The sequence below is a fragment of the Carcharodon carcharias genome, chromosome 21, assembly GCF_017639515.1.
Source record: "Carcharodon carcharias isolate sCarCar2 chromosome 21, sCarCar2.pri, whole genome shotgun sequence".
Taxonomy (NCBI): domain Eukaryota; kingdom Metazoa; phylum Chordata; class Chondrichthyes; order Lamniformes; family Lamnidae; genus Carcharodon; species Carcharodon carcharias.
The window spans coordinates 62430580-62449322 of record NC_054487.1 but is presented as its reverse complement, the minus strand read 5'-3'; the positions used below and the strand labels follow the sequence as shown (position 1 = coordinate 62449322).

General features: G+C 42.3%; 1 protein-coding gene across 1 annotated transcript in view; it reads left to right on the top strand.

The window, feature by feature from the left end:
* Positions 1–18743, top strand: part of hmga2 (high mobility group AT-hook 2) — a 127683-nt gene extending 108940 nt beyond the window's left edge. The window contains exon 5 of the mRNA XM_041215510.1: positions 15984–18743. Within this exon, the coding sequence (XP_041071444.1) occupies positions 15984–16019 (36 nt within the window). The 3' untranslated portion in view covers positions 16020–18743. The remainder of the gene's footprint in view (positions 1–15983) is intronic.

Here is an 18743-nt window from a genome sequence, read left to right as displayed (position 1 = left end):
CAGTGATTCTTGTTATTAAAAAAATTTAATACAAATTTTTTTTTTAGTTCATCGATGAGGTTTATGCTTGAGGTTTTGGAACTTGATATGGTCAGTCTGGTTTTCTTGATAAGTACCATTCATGAGGACGGCTGAGGCTGCAGACTGTTGGTTATCTAGGTCGACAAGTCAGTGGTCAGTTTTCATGCATCGGCTGGGGCATATTTGACTTGCTATTGGATGGGTCTGACTGATAGCCAGCACCTCAAAGCAAAAGATTAGGTCGTGTTTGTTTTTAAGAAAGGTCACAGCCATGTGGTGAAAAAGAGACCATCTTTTTTCGGGGGAGGGGTGGGGAGTGGTGGGGGGGGGTTGTCAGGTCCAAAACAGAATTGCCTTTCATTTTTGTTTTCCTGTCTCTTTGTGTTGTTGTTTTTGTTTCCACTGTGAGCTCATGCTGACATCATTTGGAGAGCCTTGTGGGAGATGTCATTGAGCCCAGCAGTGAGGATTAACATCTGTAGATACAGTGAGATAACCCAGGGATTTCCTACATGCGCCATTCCAAACTGTATGCATTTATCTGGCTCCCTTTCACCGCCTGCCTTGTAACTGCTCCCAACCAGTTTCCCCAATTATGTCATTATTGCTCCCTGTCAAAATATAACCAGAAAAACAGGGAAGGAAATGAATCAGGATTCTTTGAAACTTTCCATGATTTATATATAAAGAATCCTGGCAGAGATACTGTTTTAAAATGCAAACTATTCCTAGTTTGGAGGCTGACGCTTGTAGCACACACCCCACCCTTTTATTCTCGGAAACAAGTGCCTTTTCTGTAACATACTAAATGCCAAGGGCAGTTTTAATTCCAGGAGGCGTTCTGTCGAGTGGTGGGATACCGGAGTTGCAGGGGTTGGCAGATGTGGCGAGTGGAAATTGTATGTTCTGGGAAAATGTTGAGATCTGAGCTGTATTAGCTTGTGTGCCTCATTAACATGCTGTCGGTGAAAATCGGGTACCCGCCACCATGTAGCTGGAAGTGGCGAAGGAAGTTCTAAGAGAGTCTCCTTCTCTCCCTTTCAAGGGAAGGGTGGGGGAATTGATTTCCTGGGCACAGGAGCCCACACCTTCCCATAGGTGAAGTACGAGAGGATTTTCCCTAGGAACTATACCCCAGAGAAGAGAGGAGGGCGAGGGAAGACTTCAGGCTGCACAAAGGAAAGTTTTGGGGGACAAAACAGTTCACCTTCCCAGTACAGCCCAACCCTGACTTCGGCCTGGTGGAGAAGCTGCAGCAACTTCCCCGTTCAGGCCTGTGTTAAAAATCATAGTTAGAGCCCAATGTCATCGTCAGATCCTGGATTTGCATATTTAAAGAAAGGCTTGCTGATTTGGGCAGACATCTTAGCTGCCTCTGCAGAAGCCTAAGTTAAAATCGCAGTCGGAAGGATCTGGTAGTTTTCTGGTGGGTAAATAGCCTGGGGTTTTTCATCACTTTCTCCCTCCTCCCTCCCTTTCCAGTGGGCCCAAAGAGCTGGGTCTGGAAGTCGAGATTCCTATATTAGCATTCATTGTTCCCAATTTTAGTGTTACTTCAGTTCAGAATTGCTTTTGAGGGAAATGACATTGTGGTGATGCAGAGAAGAGACTTATGTGCTCCTTGAACAGTTTATATGATGATGGGGGCTTTGCTCACATTCATTGTGAGAGAATATAATCAATTAATTCCTCTATTGAGGGTCTAAAAATAACCAATCTCAAAGGAATGTTTGTGGCTTGTATGGACTATGTAACTGATCCTGAACCTTCATTTTCATTAATTATTTGCGAACCTGTTCCATTTTTAGAAAGAGCTGTTCCAGTTTACTTCATAGAACTGATGTTTTTGGTCAGCAGTTTGAATTATTTTAATTAGGCGGTGAATTCCAACAGTTTTCAGTACCATATCCAGCTGTCATGAATCAATGTGTCAGAAGAATTGGGATTGAACAAAGATACTAGTGAGTAGAATGGTAATGAAAAATGATGTGGGTGATTTTAACTTGTTTTGCCTGGTGTTAACAGCTTCAAAATGGTGTCAGTAGTCTTAGCAGCCTCTTAACCCTGACAACACAGCTGACACCATTTTGAAAGGCGGGGGTCGATGGCTGGATGTGCAAAGGACCTGCCTGTTTCAATTTGTAGGCTCATTTCAATATGCACATGGTAGCTCTGGGATCCAGATAACCATGTTAGATTGGAAATATTTGGAACATGCAATATGTACACTCCCATCCATTTCCGCAGGCAATGGAGACAAAGAGGCTAACTTTGATTGTTTTTGAGGGACCTGGAGAACCACTGCTGCTCCTCCAGCCCAAACAAAAACAATCTTGGCTGCTGATGCTTTGGGATCCTACTCCTTTGCGCTCATGACCTGCCCACCCTTACCTTGATGCAGCTGTGGCTGCCTGATATCAGCCAACCATTTGGCACCCACTCCACCACACAGTCCTTGTGGAGACAAAAGTCCCACCTTCACATTGAGGATAATACCGCCGTGCTAAATGAGATAGATTTCGAACAGATCCGGCAGCTCAAGACTGGGCATCCAAGAGTTGCTGTGGGCCATCAGCAGCAGCAAATTTGTACTCTGCCACAATCTGTAACCCCATGACCTGGCATATTCCCCACTCTACCATTAGCACCAAGCCAAGGCATCAACCCTGGTTCAATGAAGAGTGCAGGAGGACATGCCAAGAGCAGCCCCAGGCATACCTAAAAATGAGGTGTCAACCTGGTGAAGCTATAACACAGGACTACTTGTGTGCCAAACAGCATAAGCAGCAAGTGATAGACAGAGCTAAGCGATTCTATGACCAACAGATCAGATCTAAGCTCTGCAGTCCTGCCACATCTAGTCATGAATGGTGGTGGACAATTAAACAAGTTACTGGAGAAGGAGGCTCCACAAATATCCCCATCCTCAATGATGGAGGAGCCCAGCACATCAGTTCAAAAGATAAGGCTGAAGTATTTGCAATAATCTTCAGCCAGAAGTGCCAAGTGGGTGATCCATCTCGGCCTCCTCCAGAGGTCCCCAGCATCACAGATGACAGTCTTCAGCCAATTCGATTCACTCCACATGATAGTAAGAAATAGCTGAAGACACTGGATACTGCATAAGCTATGGACCCTGACAATATTTTGGCAATAGCACTGAAGATTTATGCTCCAGAACTTGCTGCGCCCCTAACCAAGCTGTTCCAGTACAGCTACAACAATTGCATCTGCCCGGCAATGTGGAAAATTGCCCAGGTATGTCCTGTACACAAAAAACAGGACAAATTCAACCCAGCCAATTACCGCCCCATCAGTCTACTCTCAGTCATCGTTACAGTGATGGATGGGCTCATCAACAATGTTATCAAGCAGCACTTGCTTAGCTTACTCTCAGTTTGGGTTCCATCAGGGCCACTCAGCTCCTGACCTCATTACAGCCTTGGTTCAAACATGGACAAAAGAGCTGAACTCCTGAGGTGAGGTGAGAGTGACTGCCCTTGACACCAAGGCAGCATTTGACCGAATGTGGCATCAAGGAGTCAGAGTAAAACTGGAGTCAGTCAGAATCGGGGGTAAACTGCTTCATCAATGACCTTCCTTCCATCATAGGGTCAGGATTGGGGATGTGCACTGATGGTTGCATATTGTTCAGCAACATTTCCAACTCCTCAGATACTGAAGTAGTCCATGTCCTAATGCAGCAAGATCTGGACAATATCCAGGCTTGGGCTGACAAGTGACAAGTAACATATGTGCCACACAAGTGCCAGGCAATGACTCTCCAACAAGAGAGAATCTAACCATCACCCCTTGACATTCAATGGCATTACCATCACTGAATACCCCACTATCAACACCCTGGGGGTTACCATTGACCAGAAACTGAACAGGACTAGCCATATAAATACTGTGGCTACAAGAGCAGGTTAGAAGCTAGGAATACTGTGGCGAGTAACTCACCTCCTGACTCCCCAACCCTGTCCACCATCAACAAAGCTCAAGTCAGGATTGTGATGGAATACTCCTCACTTGCCTGATTGAGTGCAGCTCCAACAACACTCAAGAAGCTTGGCATCATCCAGGACAAAGCAGCCCGCTTGATTGGCACCCCTTCCACAAATATTTATTCCCTCCACCACCAACGCACAGTAGCAGCAGTGTGTACTATCTGCAAGATGCACTGCAGGAATTCACCAAGTCTTCTTAGGCAGCACTTTCCAAACCCATGATTACTTCCATCTAGAAGGACAAGGGCAGCAGGTACATGGGAACACCACCACCTGGAAATTCCCCTCCAAGCCACTTACCATCCTGACTTGGAAATATATAGCCATTCCTTCACTGTTGCTAGGTCAAAATCCTGAACTCCCTCCCCAACAGCACTGTGGGCGTACATACACCACAGGGACTGCAGCAGCTCAAGAAGACAGCTCACCACCACCTTCTCAAGGGCAACTTGGGATTGGCAACACATGCTGGTCTAGCCAGTGACGCCCACATCCTGTAAATGAATTTTAAAAATCCGCGATTTGCTGGCTCAATTTAATCGTGGCTACTGCCTGAAAATTGCAGGCATTTCTTTGATAGGTAAAGCTAACTGACCACTGCTCTCTGCTGGTTGGTCACCTCAAAGGTCAAAAATCAAACCCAATGTTTCTTAAACTGTTGTTGGCCTAATCAGGGAAATTAGTTTCATGTTGCTGAAATAGCATCAGGTGATCGACTTGTTCAGAGACTGCACACAGCAACCTGATATCAGCTCACCCTCCAGTCTTGCTGCTGGTAATGAGGGCTGATTTACACAGGCTTCTAGGAGTCTGTTTTCAGTTTCTTATTGCAAATCTTAATCAAGATGATGTCACAGTATCATGATATTCCAAGCCGTGCAAGAAGAACAGTGTTAGTTTGGCACATCCAACTGCTTGAAATGGTGTTTACCCTTGCTGTATCAGACCCGCAGTTTGGGTTTGAGTCATACTGCTTTTGAGCTCCTAGTATAATGAAAATCTGAATACTGATGTGACTGTGTTTACACTGCAACCATAGCATCACTGTGAAGTGGAAACTGCTTTGGTGCTGCATTAAAGTTGGCATGTAAATACGCTTTAAGCAGAGGCTGCCTAAAGGACTGCTTTTTAACTCAACAGTGATTTATTCAGTGAGTACCTCCGTTCCAGAGGCTTGAGCACATAATCCAGGCTGACACTTCAGTGCAGGAGCCAGAGAATGATGTTAGACTGAGACCCCACCTGTCTTCTTGGGATCAAAGTTCCCGTGGCATTCTTAGAAGTGCAGTGGAGTTTTTTTTCCAATTTTATCCTTAACACACACCACTAAAACAGATCATCTGGTGATGATTGTTGCTGTCTGTTGGAGCTTGCTGTGCACAGATTGGCTGCTGCGTTTCATACATTAGAACAGTGACTACACTTCTAAAGTACTTCATTGGTTGTAAAGCGCTTTGAGATCATGAAAGACACCATAAAACTGCAAATCTTTTTCTTTATTTGCCTGAGAAAGCATTCACAGTCTGATTTTTTTTTATATATATATATATATATATATATATATATACTTAAGCCCAGAGATAAAAACAAATAAACTGCGGATGCTGGAAATCCAAAACAAAAACAGAATTACCTGGAAAAACTCAGCAGGTCTGGCAGCATCGGCGGAGAAGAAAAGAGTTGACGTTTCGAGTCCTCATGACCCTTCGACAGAACCCTTCTGTCGAAGGGTCATGAGGACTCGAAACGTCAACTCTTTTCTTCTCCGCCGATGCTGCCAGACCTGCTGAGTTTTTCCAGGTAATTCTATACTTAAGCCCACCCGCTTTCCCTGTTCCCCTCCACACAATAAAGAAAAACAGTGAGGCTGATCAAGTTATTTCTAATATTTTTCACCTGAGGGAATTTGCATTTATATAGTGCCCAATTGCTTTTCCCAAAGCATACAAATACAATGAATTTTTTCAGGTACAGTCACAGTGCTGAGTTTTCCCATGGATCTGGAGGTCTGGGAAAATCGTGGAGAAAGACATTATGGCCAGAATTTTGAGGTTGGTGGGCAGGCACGATCGGCTGGCTTGGGAGCGGCCAGGAAATGGCCCGCTGCCTGCGATCGGCCCCCAGCCACGATTTCACAATTAACGGCCAGCTGGCGTGAAAGGCACACTGAAATGCTCAGCGTTGCCAAGGAGGGGGACAAGGGCTGAAGTCAGCGCGGGCACGGGGGAGCGCGGAATGAAAGCTCCCTGAAGGCAGAGAGCTGCCTCACGGAGCTGAGACATTCAAATTCAATTAAAAGCAGATTTTAAAATCCCCCAAAAATGCGCACACATCAGAAACAGTCACCTGAACATATACAACATGAAAATTCTGTGCAAACATTTTTATTTTCTTACTTAATGCTGGAAACCTCATCCCGCCCTTGGATGAGTTTCCTGAAAAATGCAAAGGCTGCCTGGCCGATTCCCCCACCCGCCAACCGTAACGTTAGATTGGCAGCGAAAAATCCCAGTTAATTGCACTATAAATGGGCATAGTAGCCCTCTTAGTGGTCGGCAGGCGCGCTTCCAGGTTTAGCGCGCACCCGCTGACTGAAACATCGCACAATTGCACAATGACTTTGGAACACTCGCCTGACATCATCGCGTGCTGCCTTAAGCTCGAGCATGTCGGGCGCACACCTGCACGCTGAGCGGAAAATTCTGCCCTGTCAGTTCTCTGTGTTCCCGCCTCCACTCGCTTTTCCCGGAAGTGGCTTCAGTCCAGTGACGGCATCAGGAAGCCAATTGAGGCTCATCGGCAACCAGATAGCAGCAATTTTTTGGTGTAAATAAGATTTTGCTGGCATCATACAGGTCCCCTGCTGTGTCTGCAGCTCATCGGGGAACAGGGGGCGCGTACAGAGCGGGAGGTCAGATGCCTTGAGAAATAGAAAAAGTGGTAAGTCTACCACTTTAAGATGCAAACTGGAGATTTTCTTCAGACAGAGTCTTGCCATTTCCTTCCGGTCTCCTGGAGACTGCAGTCAGGGATAGTGCTGGTCGTGAGGAATTGACGGCTGTAACCTCTCACCCAAGCCACTCTTCCATTCTGCCCAGCCCTTTCCTGTCCCATGCAAACCAGCAGCGCTCTCACTGCACACACTGTGAAGGCTGCAGGACTGCTTTGCGGTCTCACACGTTGACTCACCTTCCCACCTCTGCAGCCTGCTCACCGTCTCTTAATTAGACAGTGATCCAAGATGCCACCTGTAAAATTACCCGGGACGCACGCTGCTGCTGCTGCTGCTGCTATAACAGGGATCAGGCCTCAAAAATGGTCCCAGCGGCTTAAAAAAAAGTAAACTGCAGAAGATTCAGCCCACAGTTATATAGCTAAGCTTATAGCCATTTTGTGCACTATAATGTCCCACAAACAGCAGTGAGGTAAATAGCCAGTTGGTCTGCTTTTTGGTAATGTTGGTTCAGGGAGGAACGTTGGCCAGAACATCTATTTATTACTTTTCTTCAATAGTGTCCGGGATTTTTAACATTTGGACAGGCACTTGGATCCCAGGTTTAATATCCCATCCAAAGATGGCATTTTTGACATCGTAGCACTCCCTCTGTACTGAAATGGATTGTCAGCTGTGCTGAACTTCTAGGCTTGAACACCACGCTAATGAAATATCTGCAGATAATATTATCCAGCTCTAAATAAACTCTACAAACCTGTTTTACACACTGATTCTGAAACAGAATAATTTAGAATTCAGTTGGCTTCTCTGTGCAACTTTCTTCCCTCCCCCTGCTCTCCTGGGGATATAGTGCCATGGGCACTGGTTCCCCTTTGGTATTTTACCAATCAGCCATTATTAAGTGTGAGCCTTGACCGTAAATTTTAGCAGTCTCTTTGACCTTGGGGAGCTTCACAGCTTGAGTACAATATTGTCCTTATGCATGCACTTCTCGCTGCAATTGCTAGATAGCAAACTGGAGCAGAATCCCTTGCCTTCTTCCCACCTGTCCTTAACAAACAAATATTGAGCCCAGTAACAACCACAGTTGTAGGAGAAATGAGGAGATCAGCTGGCCTGGTGTAGACTGGACATCAAACTTGGGATGTTCTGTATCTGTATGTCTCATCAACTACCCTGTAGAGCTGGCTGAACCATTGGACATGCAAACTCATTTCTTTTTCTCTATGGACACAAAGAATTCCAATTTGATTATACAAGCTGGGTTGTAAAACCTCAAGAGGCCTTTAGATATGGGGAGTATGACAGTCAATCTGAAAGACTGCAAATGTTGTATCCATCTGCGACGGTATTAAAGAAGATCAATGTAAACGTTCCATTGAACATATTTATAAACCCCTATAGACTATATAAATTTAAAGAAACCCATTTGTGAAAAATGTTGCTACATTCACCGTGAGGTTGCCTCAGTATTTGATATATCTTGGAGCTATCTTCCAAGCCTGAGGGACTGGATTTTTTGCGGCATCATATTCCCTGCACCACCCACCTCCCTCCCCCATCAGCCTGCCCACCCAAAAGCCAGCTACTCTGTAATCCCAGCAGGACCAGGTTCAAGTGGTGGCCACTGCTGGGGTTACAGGCAGTCTCCAAAGAAGAAGTAGTGATGGAGCCCCGACTTGAAGGTAAGTCCAGGGTTTTGCACAGGCCTGGCTGGCAGACCGCGATTAGGGGGCAGGGGAGGGTGCTGGGTTTGAGGCGTCAGAGGGGTGTGTTAAAGGGGTGTGGGCGGTGCCTCCGTTGGGCACAGGGGATCTTCCAAAGAAGGATCCCTACCCCCTCATGCTCAAAAGCAGCCCATGCAGAGAAAGCTGCTGGGCTACCCGCCTTGTTCTACCATGGATAAAGTGGCAGCAGAGGCACACGGGCCTCAATTGGCTGCCTAATGCCTTCCCCGTCCACCGTAATTTGGGAGATAGGGTTGTGGGTGGGCAGGAAGGCTAGTTGCTTTATTTTATAAGCAACTCCCAATGTTCAAATTCGCTGGCAAGGGGCCATAAAATTCAACCCAAGATATTCAGACTGCCCTGTGTTGAATGTATCTCCTTAAATACGTATTGGGGTTGATATTCCAGTACATTCTGCACAGGAGGGGAAGTCCCATTGAGAGTTCACTGTTGAGGCCTGGGCTGTTTTAACCCCTGAGCTTCATCCACATTTGACAAAGTGATATCAGAGACGGCAGGCAGGAGAAGGAATTCGGGTGAGAGTTTGGCCCAAGCCAACAGTCCCAGGCAAAAAGTTAATGGCTGGGGGAAGAATGGCAAGAATGGGGAAGATGGAATGGGAGGGCTAGACAAGATGAGGCTGGTAACGCCCATGGTCTCCTGTGGGCTCGGGAGCATTCCTTCTCCATCTGGTCCAGAAAGGATCCCTAGAAAAGTTAATTAAAATACTTTGCTTGGCCTCATCTGGCCACTCTTGCTGGTCTGGCTGGTGGGTTTGCTTCTATTTTGGCTTCCCAGTCATCAGGTTTTAGATTTTTTAGCATAAAGGATGCCCCCCTTGGCCTGTGTTGTCTTTCATGCCCATTTTGGATGTGAGTTGAAACCATGAGAGTAGTTGGGCTGGTAATGCCCAGCTATTTTAACAACTCGCCCATCTTGCTCATGCTGGGTGGTACACCTGAAAAACAACCTCTTAAATCCTTTTAATTTGTTCATAGGATGTAGGGGTCACTGGCTAGGCCAGAATTTTTTGCCCTTGTTGAGATGGCATTTACAAATGTGAATTGCTGTGGGCTAGTAGGCTACCTTCCCTAAAGTGGCATTAGTGAATGAGATGGGATTTTTACAACAGTCAGCATCTTGGAGCTGTCTTCATCACCAGGATTTTGTTGAATTCAAATTTCATCAGCTGCCATGGTGGGATTCGAGCCCAAGTCCTCAGAGCATTACCCTGGGTCTCTAGAATTCACATCCAGTGACAATACCACTATGCCACTACCTTTCAGAAACTTGACCAGGTATTCTAAGTTTCACTTTTTACTGCTGAGTAGCCGCCATCTCAGATGGATGTAAATGAATAGTTTGAGGGACCTTGCAGTGTGCACATTGGCTGCTGTATTTCCGACATTGGTAACTACGTTTCAAAAATACTTCATTGGTCGTGAAGCACTTTAGGACTGACTACCTAAGGTCCTGGAAGGTGCGATGCAAATGCAAGTTTTTCTTTTACTTTAATTGCCCCTGATACATTCACAGTCTAAATATAAATGTTGCTTTTCTATAATTTACTGCCTGACTGCATGATTTGATCTCTCCAATGCATCTGTGTTGTAAGACTTGCTTATCTGACATCCAGTCATGGATGAATCACAAACCCCTCCAGCTAAACATTGGTAAAACTGAAGCCATCATCTTCGTTCCCTGCCACTAATTGCATACTCTCCCAGCCAACTCCTGTATCCTCCACAGTCACTGAACCAAATCATTCTAATGCTAAGATCATTACACTCTCTCACTTTAGTCGTACCCCCTCCTCCTGCACCTTCATTCACTTAAGTCTAGGAACGCAGGTGAAAATATTTTGGCAGATGTCTTTGGTTTAATGATCCATCACTAGATCTGGCTGGATCCCACAAAGCAGCTCCCCTACTTTTCCCTTTGCCCCATCATTGACAACTGCCCCTAGGTTAGATGTCATACTCTGAAATTGCCTCTGTAAACATCTCAACTTTTCCATTTCCCCGGCTTCCATTCGGATTCTTATTAAAACCCACCTTTTGGGTGAGGTTTCAGGTCACTCTACGTAGAATGCCCTTTCTTGACGAGGCACCATTTTCTTGGTTGTGATTCTGTGAGGCATTTTGGGATATTTTTCTACTTTAAAGGCACTACATTAGCAATAGTATAGGCAAAGTGTCTCACAAAAGGCAACCTCAGGACCGGGGCCATGCCAAATTTTCGACCTTGCCAGATCTCAGGTTGGGCAGTTCAGGCAAGACCTGGTCGGGTAGGATCAAGAGCGCGGGAATAGACTGGAACGCAAGTGGCAAAGCAGATACCTAGTCCAGTGCCACACCGCACCAATGCAGTGCCTAGCCAAATTATCCAGGTAAGTTTTTTTATTTTACTCAATTAAAATTGATGCATGCCACATTCTAAAAATGTCCGGTTTTCACAGTTTTTGGACAACTGCTTTGAGACACTGTACCTGTAATACTGGTAAAGGTGGTTGTAGTAAATACATATATATCATTATAACACTGAGATACTTCCCTGAAATCAGTGCATCGAATAATTGACTGGGCTACTGGAAGCAGAAAGTGAAGAAACAGCACAGATGAGACAGGGATGCATGTTGTGACCCAGAGGTGAAAATAGTGAGCCAATACTAGCTTTACTATTTCCTCAATTAATTAAATATTAGCATTTGAATTCTCTGCTTGGTAGGTACAGGCACTTTCAGGTATAATGTATTGGCTAGAAGGTCCCAAGTTTGATTCCTAGTCACTATTCAGGTACCTAGTCAACTGGCAAATAATTTAGAGAGTACAATCGACTTTAGTAACTTTGGGCTTGGAACAGAAAGAAAGTCACTCCTGGTTACCATCTAGCCACCCTTATAGGAGAGCAGCCATGGGTGTTGGTTGAAACCACGATCAGCCTTGGTTGTGATCCTTTTTATAGCCCATTGCCTTATCCACTCGGGTAGCACTACTGCCTTAAAATTTGCAACATATGACAAGGAGATGCTGGGGATTGAACCCAGGGCTTCATGCATGCAAAGCATTTGTTCTACCACTGAGCTATAATAGCTGAAGTGGTCACTCTTGCTCACCATCTAGAGTCATGCATGTAGAATGACTGGGTGTAGCATTGGATGGCTTCCAATGTATTCAGATCCATCCCACCACAAGAGTCAGTGCATTCAGGAGCAGAGAGAAGAAAGTTGAGAAGGAAAATTTCCAGGGACCTTACATGCCTGAATAAATAATGAATCAATTGTAGTCAGTTTTCATTTTTTTTATTTTTCCCAGCTAAATTCCAGATTTAAGCAGGTGCCTGTGACAACAGACTTCTCCCCACCACCCACCAATTCCCTGCGACTTTTCTTCCCTCATCTGTTCAGACATGTAAAGCATTTTTTTAAATATTTGCCTGAAGCATATACAGTATGTTCCAAATTACTAATTGAGTCTTATAATTGAATGTTACCAAAGCAGTTTCAGCTGTAGCACATGCCACAACATTGAGGAGCCCCATAGTCAAGTATCTGAGATTATGCTTCTTTATACAGATTTGTTTTGAAGAGATTTTTACCTGCACAGGGCTTACTCTTAAGTAACATTGCCAAGGTTTTATTTGGCCTCATAGTGTGCATAATAGATATAATCTCTCATTTTCAAGTTTTCTTTTTTGTCTTTAGGAAGATTTTTATTTTGGTGCTTAGTATTGCAGTGTTCTTGTAAGCTGGAAGTGGTGGTATGTCATGTGTTTCATTATGACAATGTGAGTATGGAAATGGTGGGAAATAGCCAAGGCGGGTTTGAATACTAACCAGACCATATCCTGTCCTCCCATCACATTTGCCAGCTGAGGTCGCTGGCCATCAGGCACTAATGGTTTTTTGGCCCGGTTACTCAAGCAGAGGTTTGATATTTCTCAGCTGAATGAGAGGTTTTCAGCAGTGAGGAAGCTGTCATTCGACCAGACCAGGTACACTTCCCAGCTTCTGTTTCAGGGTGTTATTAATAAGCACCCAAAAGCAGATCAACCCTTCCTCATACCTGCACTCAGATACAGCCTAAGGAGAAAAATAATTTAGGAGAGAGAGAAATATCTTGAAATAAAACTATTAAAATTGAACTAAATCCAAGTAAGTTAAATAGATAACGTGGCATTGAGCTTTTGAAACCAGGATGATTCCTGTTCCTAACCCAGAATGCTTACACCAGGACAAGATGAGACTGGCTGATCCATTGGACTGATGCCCCATCTGGCATGGTGTAACCTCTGGGCACCATTATCCATTCCCACATAGCCATGTAATCTCCTGAGAAAGATATTTTTAAAGTGTGCCAAATTATGGAAATTCCCTGACACCCAAAGCTTATCAGGCAAATACAAGGAAACCACCATGACTGGGTAACACACACCTGCCTATCTTCTATATGTAGATACATTTAGCACTGGCAGGAACTCCAGTTTTCAGTGAATCCACACTCACTGCAACTTATTGTAGAGGTCAATGACTCTCTGCAAAAAGAAATACCTTCTAGCATCTAACCTACTTCTATGCTTTCATAACTTCTAATTACGTCCCTTGCTTCACCCTAATCTATCATGCTCAATTAGCCTATTCACTTGGAGCGAGTCTAATCCTTTCATTATTTAAAAGACCCCAATCATATCTCTTCAAAGTCTACATCTTTCTGATCTGTATAACCCCAGCTCTCTGACAGTTCTGGTGACTGAAAGCCCTTTAAATGTAATCTAGCGTCCTTCCTCTGAACCTTTTCCAAACACTATATTTTCCAACACAATAGTATTAAAATGTATTTAATATATTCACAAAGTATTTGGATTCACTTTACATTAAAAAATCTGTATTTTACGGGTCAAGTAAAATTTATACGTGTGAACATCCACCAGCTGTGGTGATTGTGAATTTTGTAATTGAGGTTAGTGGTAGGGGGATTTTGTATTTTAATGAAAGGGTCGTCTTGGAGTTCTTCTAAATTTCGCAGAAATGTAAACGTGTTTCAAAAGTGCAGGTATATATGGAATTTAAAGTAGATTAATTATTTTATTTTTCTTTCTATCTGGGATAGTCATGATCCCTATCCTTCCTTTCAATTGAATTACATTCTCAAACTCTTGCTCATTTCAGCTTGTCACTTCTGATAAAATAATGTATAACTGTTGAACATTAATGAGTTGAAATTTATTCAGTGAAAGACAACTAATCCTTTTCTGAAATTTAGACCATTCTAGGTCTATTTTCCATTAAAGGGAACCTGGAGCATGCAGGTTCAAATTCGACTAAATATGACTTAACAGTAATGTTGGCAGATTTGCCAAATCTCCCACAGTTTAGTTTCCTTTTCATTGCTAAAGGCCATTTTCTAATGTACAGCACATGTAATTTGTATTTATAATCCTTGTGCCAATAAGCGTGCCTTAACTTTGCAAACAGCCATTTCAGGTATCAGATAGTATGCTAGTACATATTTGCCTGCCAATTGGAAGAGATTTCAAAGCACTTGAGAGTTATCCAGCTATTTTAAATGCAATGTTTTGAGGCGGGCTGAATGAATGACTGGTTACACCCATTCTAGGTAGAAGCTTTACATCATCCATCAAGCAGAAACCTTTGGCAAAAAAATGTACAGGGAGCCTGTCAGACCCCTTAGCATTACTAGCGATGAACTGAAACCTCCAGCCTGGGGATAGTCCTTTTACATCTTTACACATTGCTCGTAATGCATGCCGTAATTCAGGCTTGAGAATATGAATGAAACACTAACCTCTGCTTTTGTTTTCATTTGAGAAACATTCTAGAAGATAGCTGAGATTGTTAAAGCCAGAGCCCCATAGGTTTAGTAGGTCCTGTGGTATTTGGACACTTTAGTGAATAAACCAGAGTCTGGCTGTCAAGGTCAAACCCACATATGCAGAATTAATGTTCATTGCACTTGGGTGAATTAGCCAGTTCTTGCCTGGAAACTATGTTGACTTATTTGTACTGGGCAAGGAATATGTATATCTGCTGGATAACCATGTCTTTTTAGAATGTAAATGTTAATTGAAGAGGCTAGGGCATAGGGCGGCTGACACTTGACTTTGTCCTCTTTAGTCCATATGAAGCTTTGATCAAGCTACATCTTTCTCTGTTGCATGTCCCCCAGAGAGTCTCCTAGGGTCATGGCCTGCAGCCTAGTCAAGAGGCATTAGCCTACTGGCTTAAATATTTGAGGCCCTTAGGTTAGCAGGGGGCCTTCACTTCATGCACTCCACATTTCCCACATAACCTAAAGCAGACTAAACAAAAGTGGTGTGAAATCCGATGGCTGGATGCAGCTAAAGTAATATGTTGAAACTGTCCTCCATTCATTTAATACTGTGTGTTTGTTTCCTGGATTTACACCCTTTTTGGTCTTTGGGATCATGGAAACCTTTGAAAAAGGGATTGCAGAGCAGTGGCCTGTGATTAAAACCTAGTGTTTTTTCACCATGCTGCTCTTGTGCAGCAGTGTCACACATGGTAGCATTTAGGAGCCCCTTCACAGCTGAAGTGTTTCAAACACTAATGAATGGAAGCTTGGTCATATAATGCAGACAAGCTTTAAGGCATGCTTTACTGAATGGTGTACTGTAGTGGCCTGGGAAAGGAAGAGAGTTATAAATTGTGTCAGCTAACAGCCCAGACAAAATGAAGCCATGTGGAAAATCAAATCTATTTAACTATGAAACTGTTGCAAGCCATTTTAAGGTGGTCATCTTTGGCAGTTCTCAGTTTATGAGGTGACAAATGTTAAACCACATAATACAGTCTTTTGCTTTACTTTTTCTCAAGCAAATAAAAGTAAAATATTTTGCCGTTTTGGAAACGTGGTTATTTTTGTTGGTGGGGGGTGGGTGAGTGTGGGCTGTTACATTTTGAATGCTGACTAGATTTAATGTGTAAATATTTGATAAATGGATTAAATAATTTACAAAGCCCAGGTATATGAGTACCTATTTTCAGTAAAACTTTTAAGGCTTTTAACTTTCACAGACATGGTGATGACATCAGCTGTAGGAGATTTATGGTGGTTTAACTGGAATTTAATCAATGTACTTTCTCTCAAATTAAGCATGTCCGGTTAGAGGCCTCCCGAAATACTCGGCAATTAAAAAAATAACAGCATTGCTTGTAGAACTAGGGGAGGGCAAGACAATATTATTTAAAAAAAGCTGTCTGACATAATACAAATTTGTTTTTGTTTGCAGGAAGAGGGTGAAGGAACATCCACAGAGGAAGATTAAGAAACCACACTATTTTACTTCTACCTCATTCAGCAGTTGGGTCTTTTGAAGGGAGAAGACACTACCTTGACCACTTATTTTTTTTCCCAGTTAACATTGGTCTGTCCACTTTATCCTGGGGAGAAACACATCCTCTGAAAGACTTTTGCTATCCACCTTTTTTTTGTAATCCCTTCACAGGCCCAGGTTTAGTGATAAAACACTGCTGTAACACAGGGGACACAGATTAATGATGCAACATTTAATTACCATTTTCTTTTTAATCCTTAACATACTTATAGTTTATTGAGCTGCTAAGTAAGGGTGAGTGGGTCAAAAAAAGGGTTTTATTTTTCACTGCAATGCACAAAATAATGCAAGAAGAAAACATCATATACATAGCACATAATATGGGCATTTTGAGAGAAACAGCTTTTCTGTTTAAAAATAATTGGGCTTTACCAGCACAAATACCCACCCCTTGACTTAGTATACACCCTGTATAGAACACCAAAGATAAGGGATAGGCACTGCTCTTATAGAAACTTTTTAGTAGACTTTTTTTTTTAATTGATTTTCACTTATTCTAATTTCAGGAAGATCCTGGGGCTGATTTTTTTTTTACATACATTTAATTCTGCTGTTAACTCAACACCTAAAAATTATATTCAGTAACTGAAGGGAAGGATGAAAGATTGACACACTTTTTTTTTACAGGTCCGTAGGGAAAACAAACAGAAATCAAGAAATTCCACTTCAGTGTAAGTCACTGAAACTTGGAAAGGGAACTGATTTTCCTCATCAGTCAGCCAATAAGAACCACATATAAAGGTGACTTTACCTCTGATGCACTGCCATGTGGATGGATCAAGCAAACACATTTCTTGATTTTGGGAACACACGCTGCGTAACTGATCTTCAAATTATTCCTCCTCCATCCAACCAATCCATAAGAATACTCAGTTAAACCAGCACTTTTAGTGACAGTTGCAATATTACCCTATTATCTGTAACTACCTCTGATTGATTCAATTAGTTTGACAGTCTCTCGGGTACATGCTGCTATACACATACAATGCAGGATATTTTTTCGGTTTAATGGATGGTTAAACACTGATAGCTGGATTTTGTTTAAATTCATTTTACTTTATACAGTCTAAATATTAAAAGAGGAAACAAGAATACCTGAAAGCATTTCTGCATTGCAATATAATTGCTGAATTTTTAACAGGTTACTGATTCCCAGTTTGTGCAACTCATTTTCTGTTCAAACTTTTAACTTGAATACATTTTTTTACGGAATTACTCAATGATTTTTAACAGATTTTTTTCTTATATTACAATTAATAACATTGAAATGTCTCTATTGCTTTTATTTTTCATTTTTGTGGGTAATGTTTTAAATATAACTGTCCAAGTTTGTACCTCAAATGAATTCAAGGCAAATGAACTAATCAATTGACCAAAACCTACCTCCAGACATTAAAAAAGAGTGAACTTGTTACTATCAACATCAGTTTTAAAATATTATTAAAATTTTAGGACTGCAACTAATCCCTAATCAAAGTATTTTTGTAAAAAAAAAAGGAAAAAATAACCTTCGATACAAAAGCATTTTAAATTACTTACTATTCTGAAACCTTCAAAGGAAACTTGAAGCTTTGTAGGTGGGAAGCAACAAGCTCAGTTTTTTTGTATAATTCAATCAAGAATATGTGTTTAAATTAGTAGATTGTAAGAAACGTACTTGATTCGTATTTTCATGTATTTTACACAAATGTGATTTTCTCTTTTTCATTTTTGTAATGTTTCAACCAGATGTATTTTAAAATGCTTCTTAGAGTTTTATCTTGCTTTCTGCTTGTCAATATTGCTACTTTTAACATTTAATAGGCCGGGGAGATGGGGAGGGTGTAGTTTCTCAGGAGAATCTGTAACAGTAAGGCTTTAGTGTTGAGCCAAAGTACAACCAAAGTTGATTCCTTCTGGCTTCCATCAGAATTTGTAAAACCTTGGCATACTCTCAGCTTCTTCAGGCAACATGGTGCACACCCGATCTGGACATTGAAGGCTGAGGTATTAACTAGTTGCATTTCTGCCAATTTTTTCAATAATTGTATCCCCCCAACAAATGACTGCCTTGTGTTTTCTTTTAAAAACAGTTATTGTGATTTGTTTGAAGCATCATTCCATGTATCTCTGAAGTTTTACCTTGGTTTTGGCCTAATGCATACGAAGGAAGCCTTTGGTTACTTGTTGGACATTTAGCTCTGGGAAGCCTCTCAAATGCTGATGTTTATCATGTATTTCTCTGTATGTTGTACAATCAATTACACACTACTACCTCTTGGGGCCTACTGTTACCTCAATTTCAAGCTGAAAACCTATTCAATTGTTTATGGCCAGTAGACCAGAGAGAGCATCATAAATTTTTTATACATAGTTTATTTTTTTGGGAGATAAATTTTATATGACTGTTCTCTCCTGACTGGTCACCTCAAAATAAGACTGGACATTTAACTTCTCCGCTATTTTACAAATAGTAGTCTTGGTTTGCAGGGAGAGTCTGAAAATGTTAGACTGCAAATCCTACTCTCCCTGTACCTTGAATGTCTAACTTTATTGCTTTGCTATTCACTTAGAGAAGCTGTCTGATTGTACTTGGAAATGCTTGCTTGCTGAAAAGGTTCCTTTCATGGATTATCACTGTCTGTTCAGCACAAATAAATGTAAGAACCTCTGTGA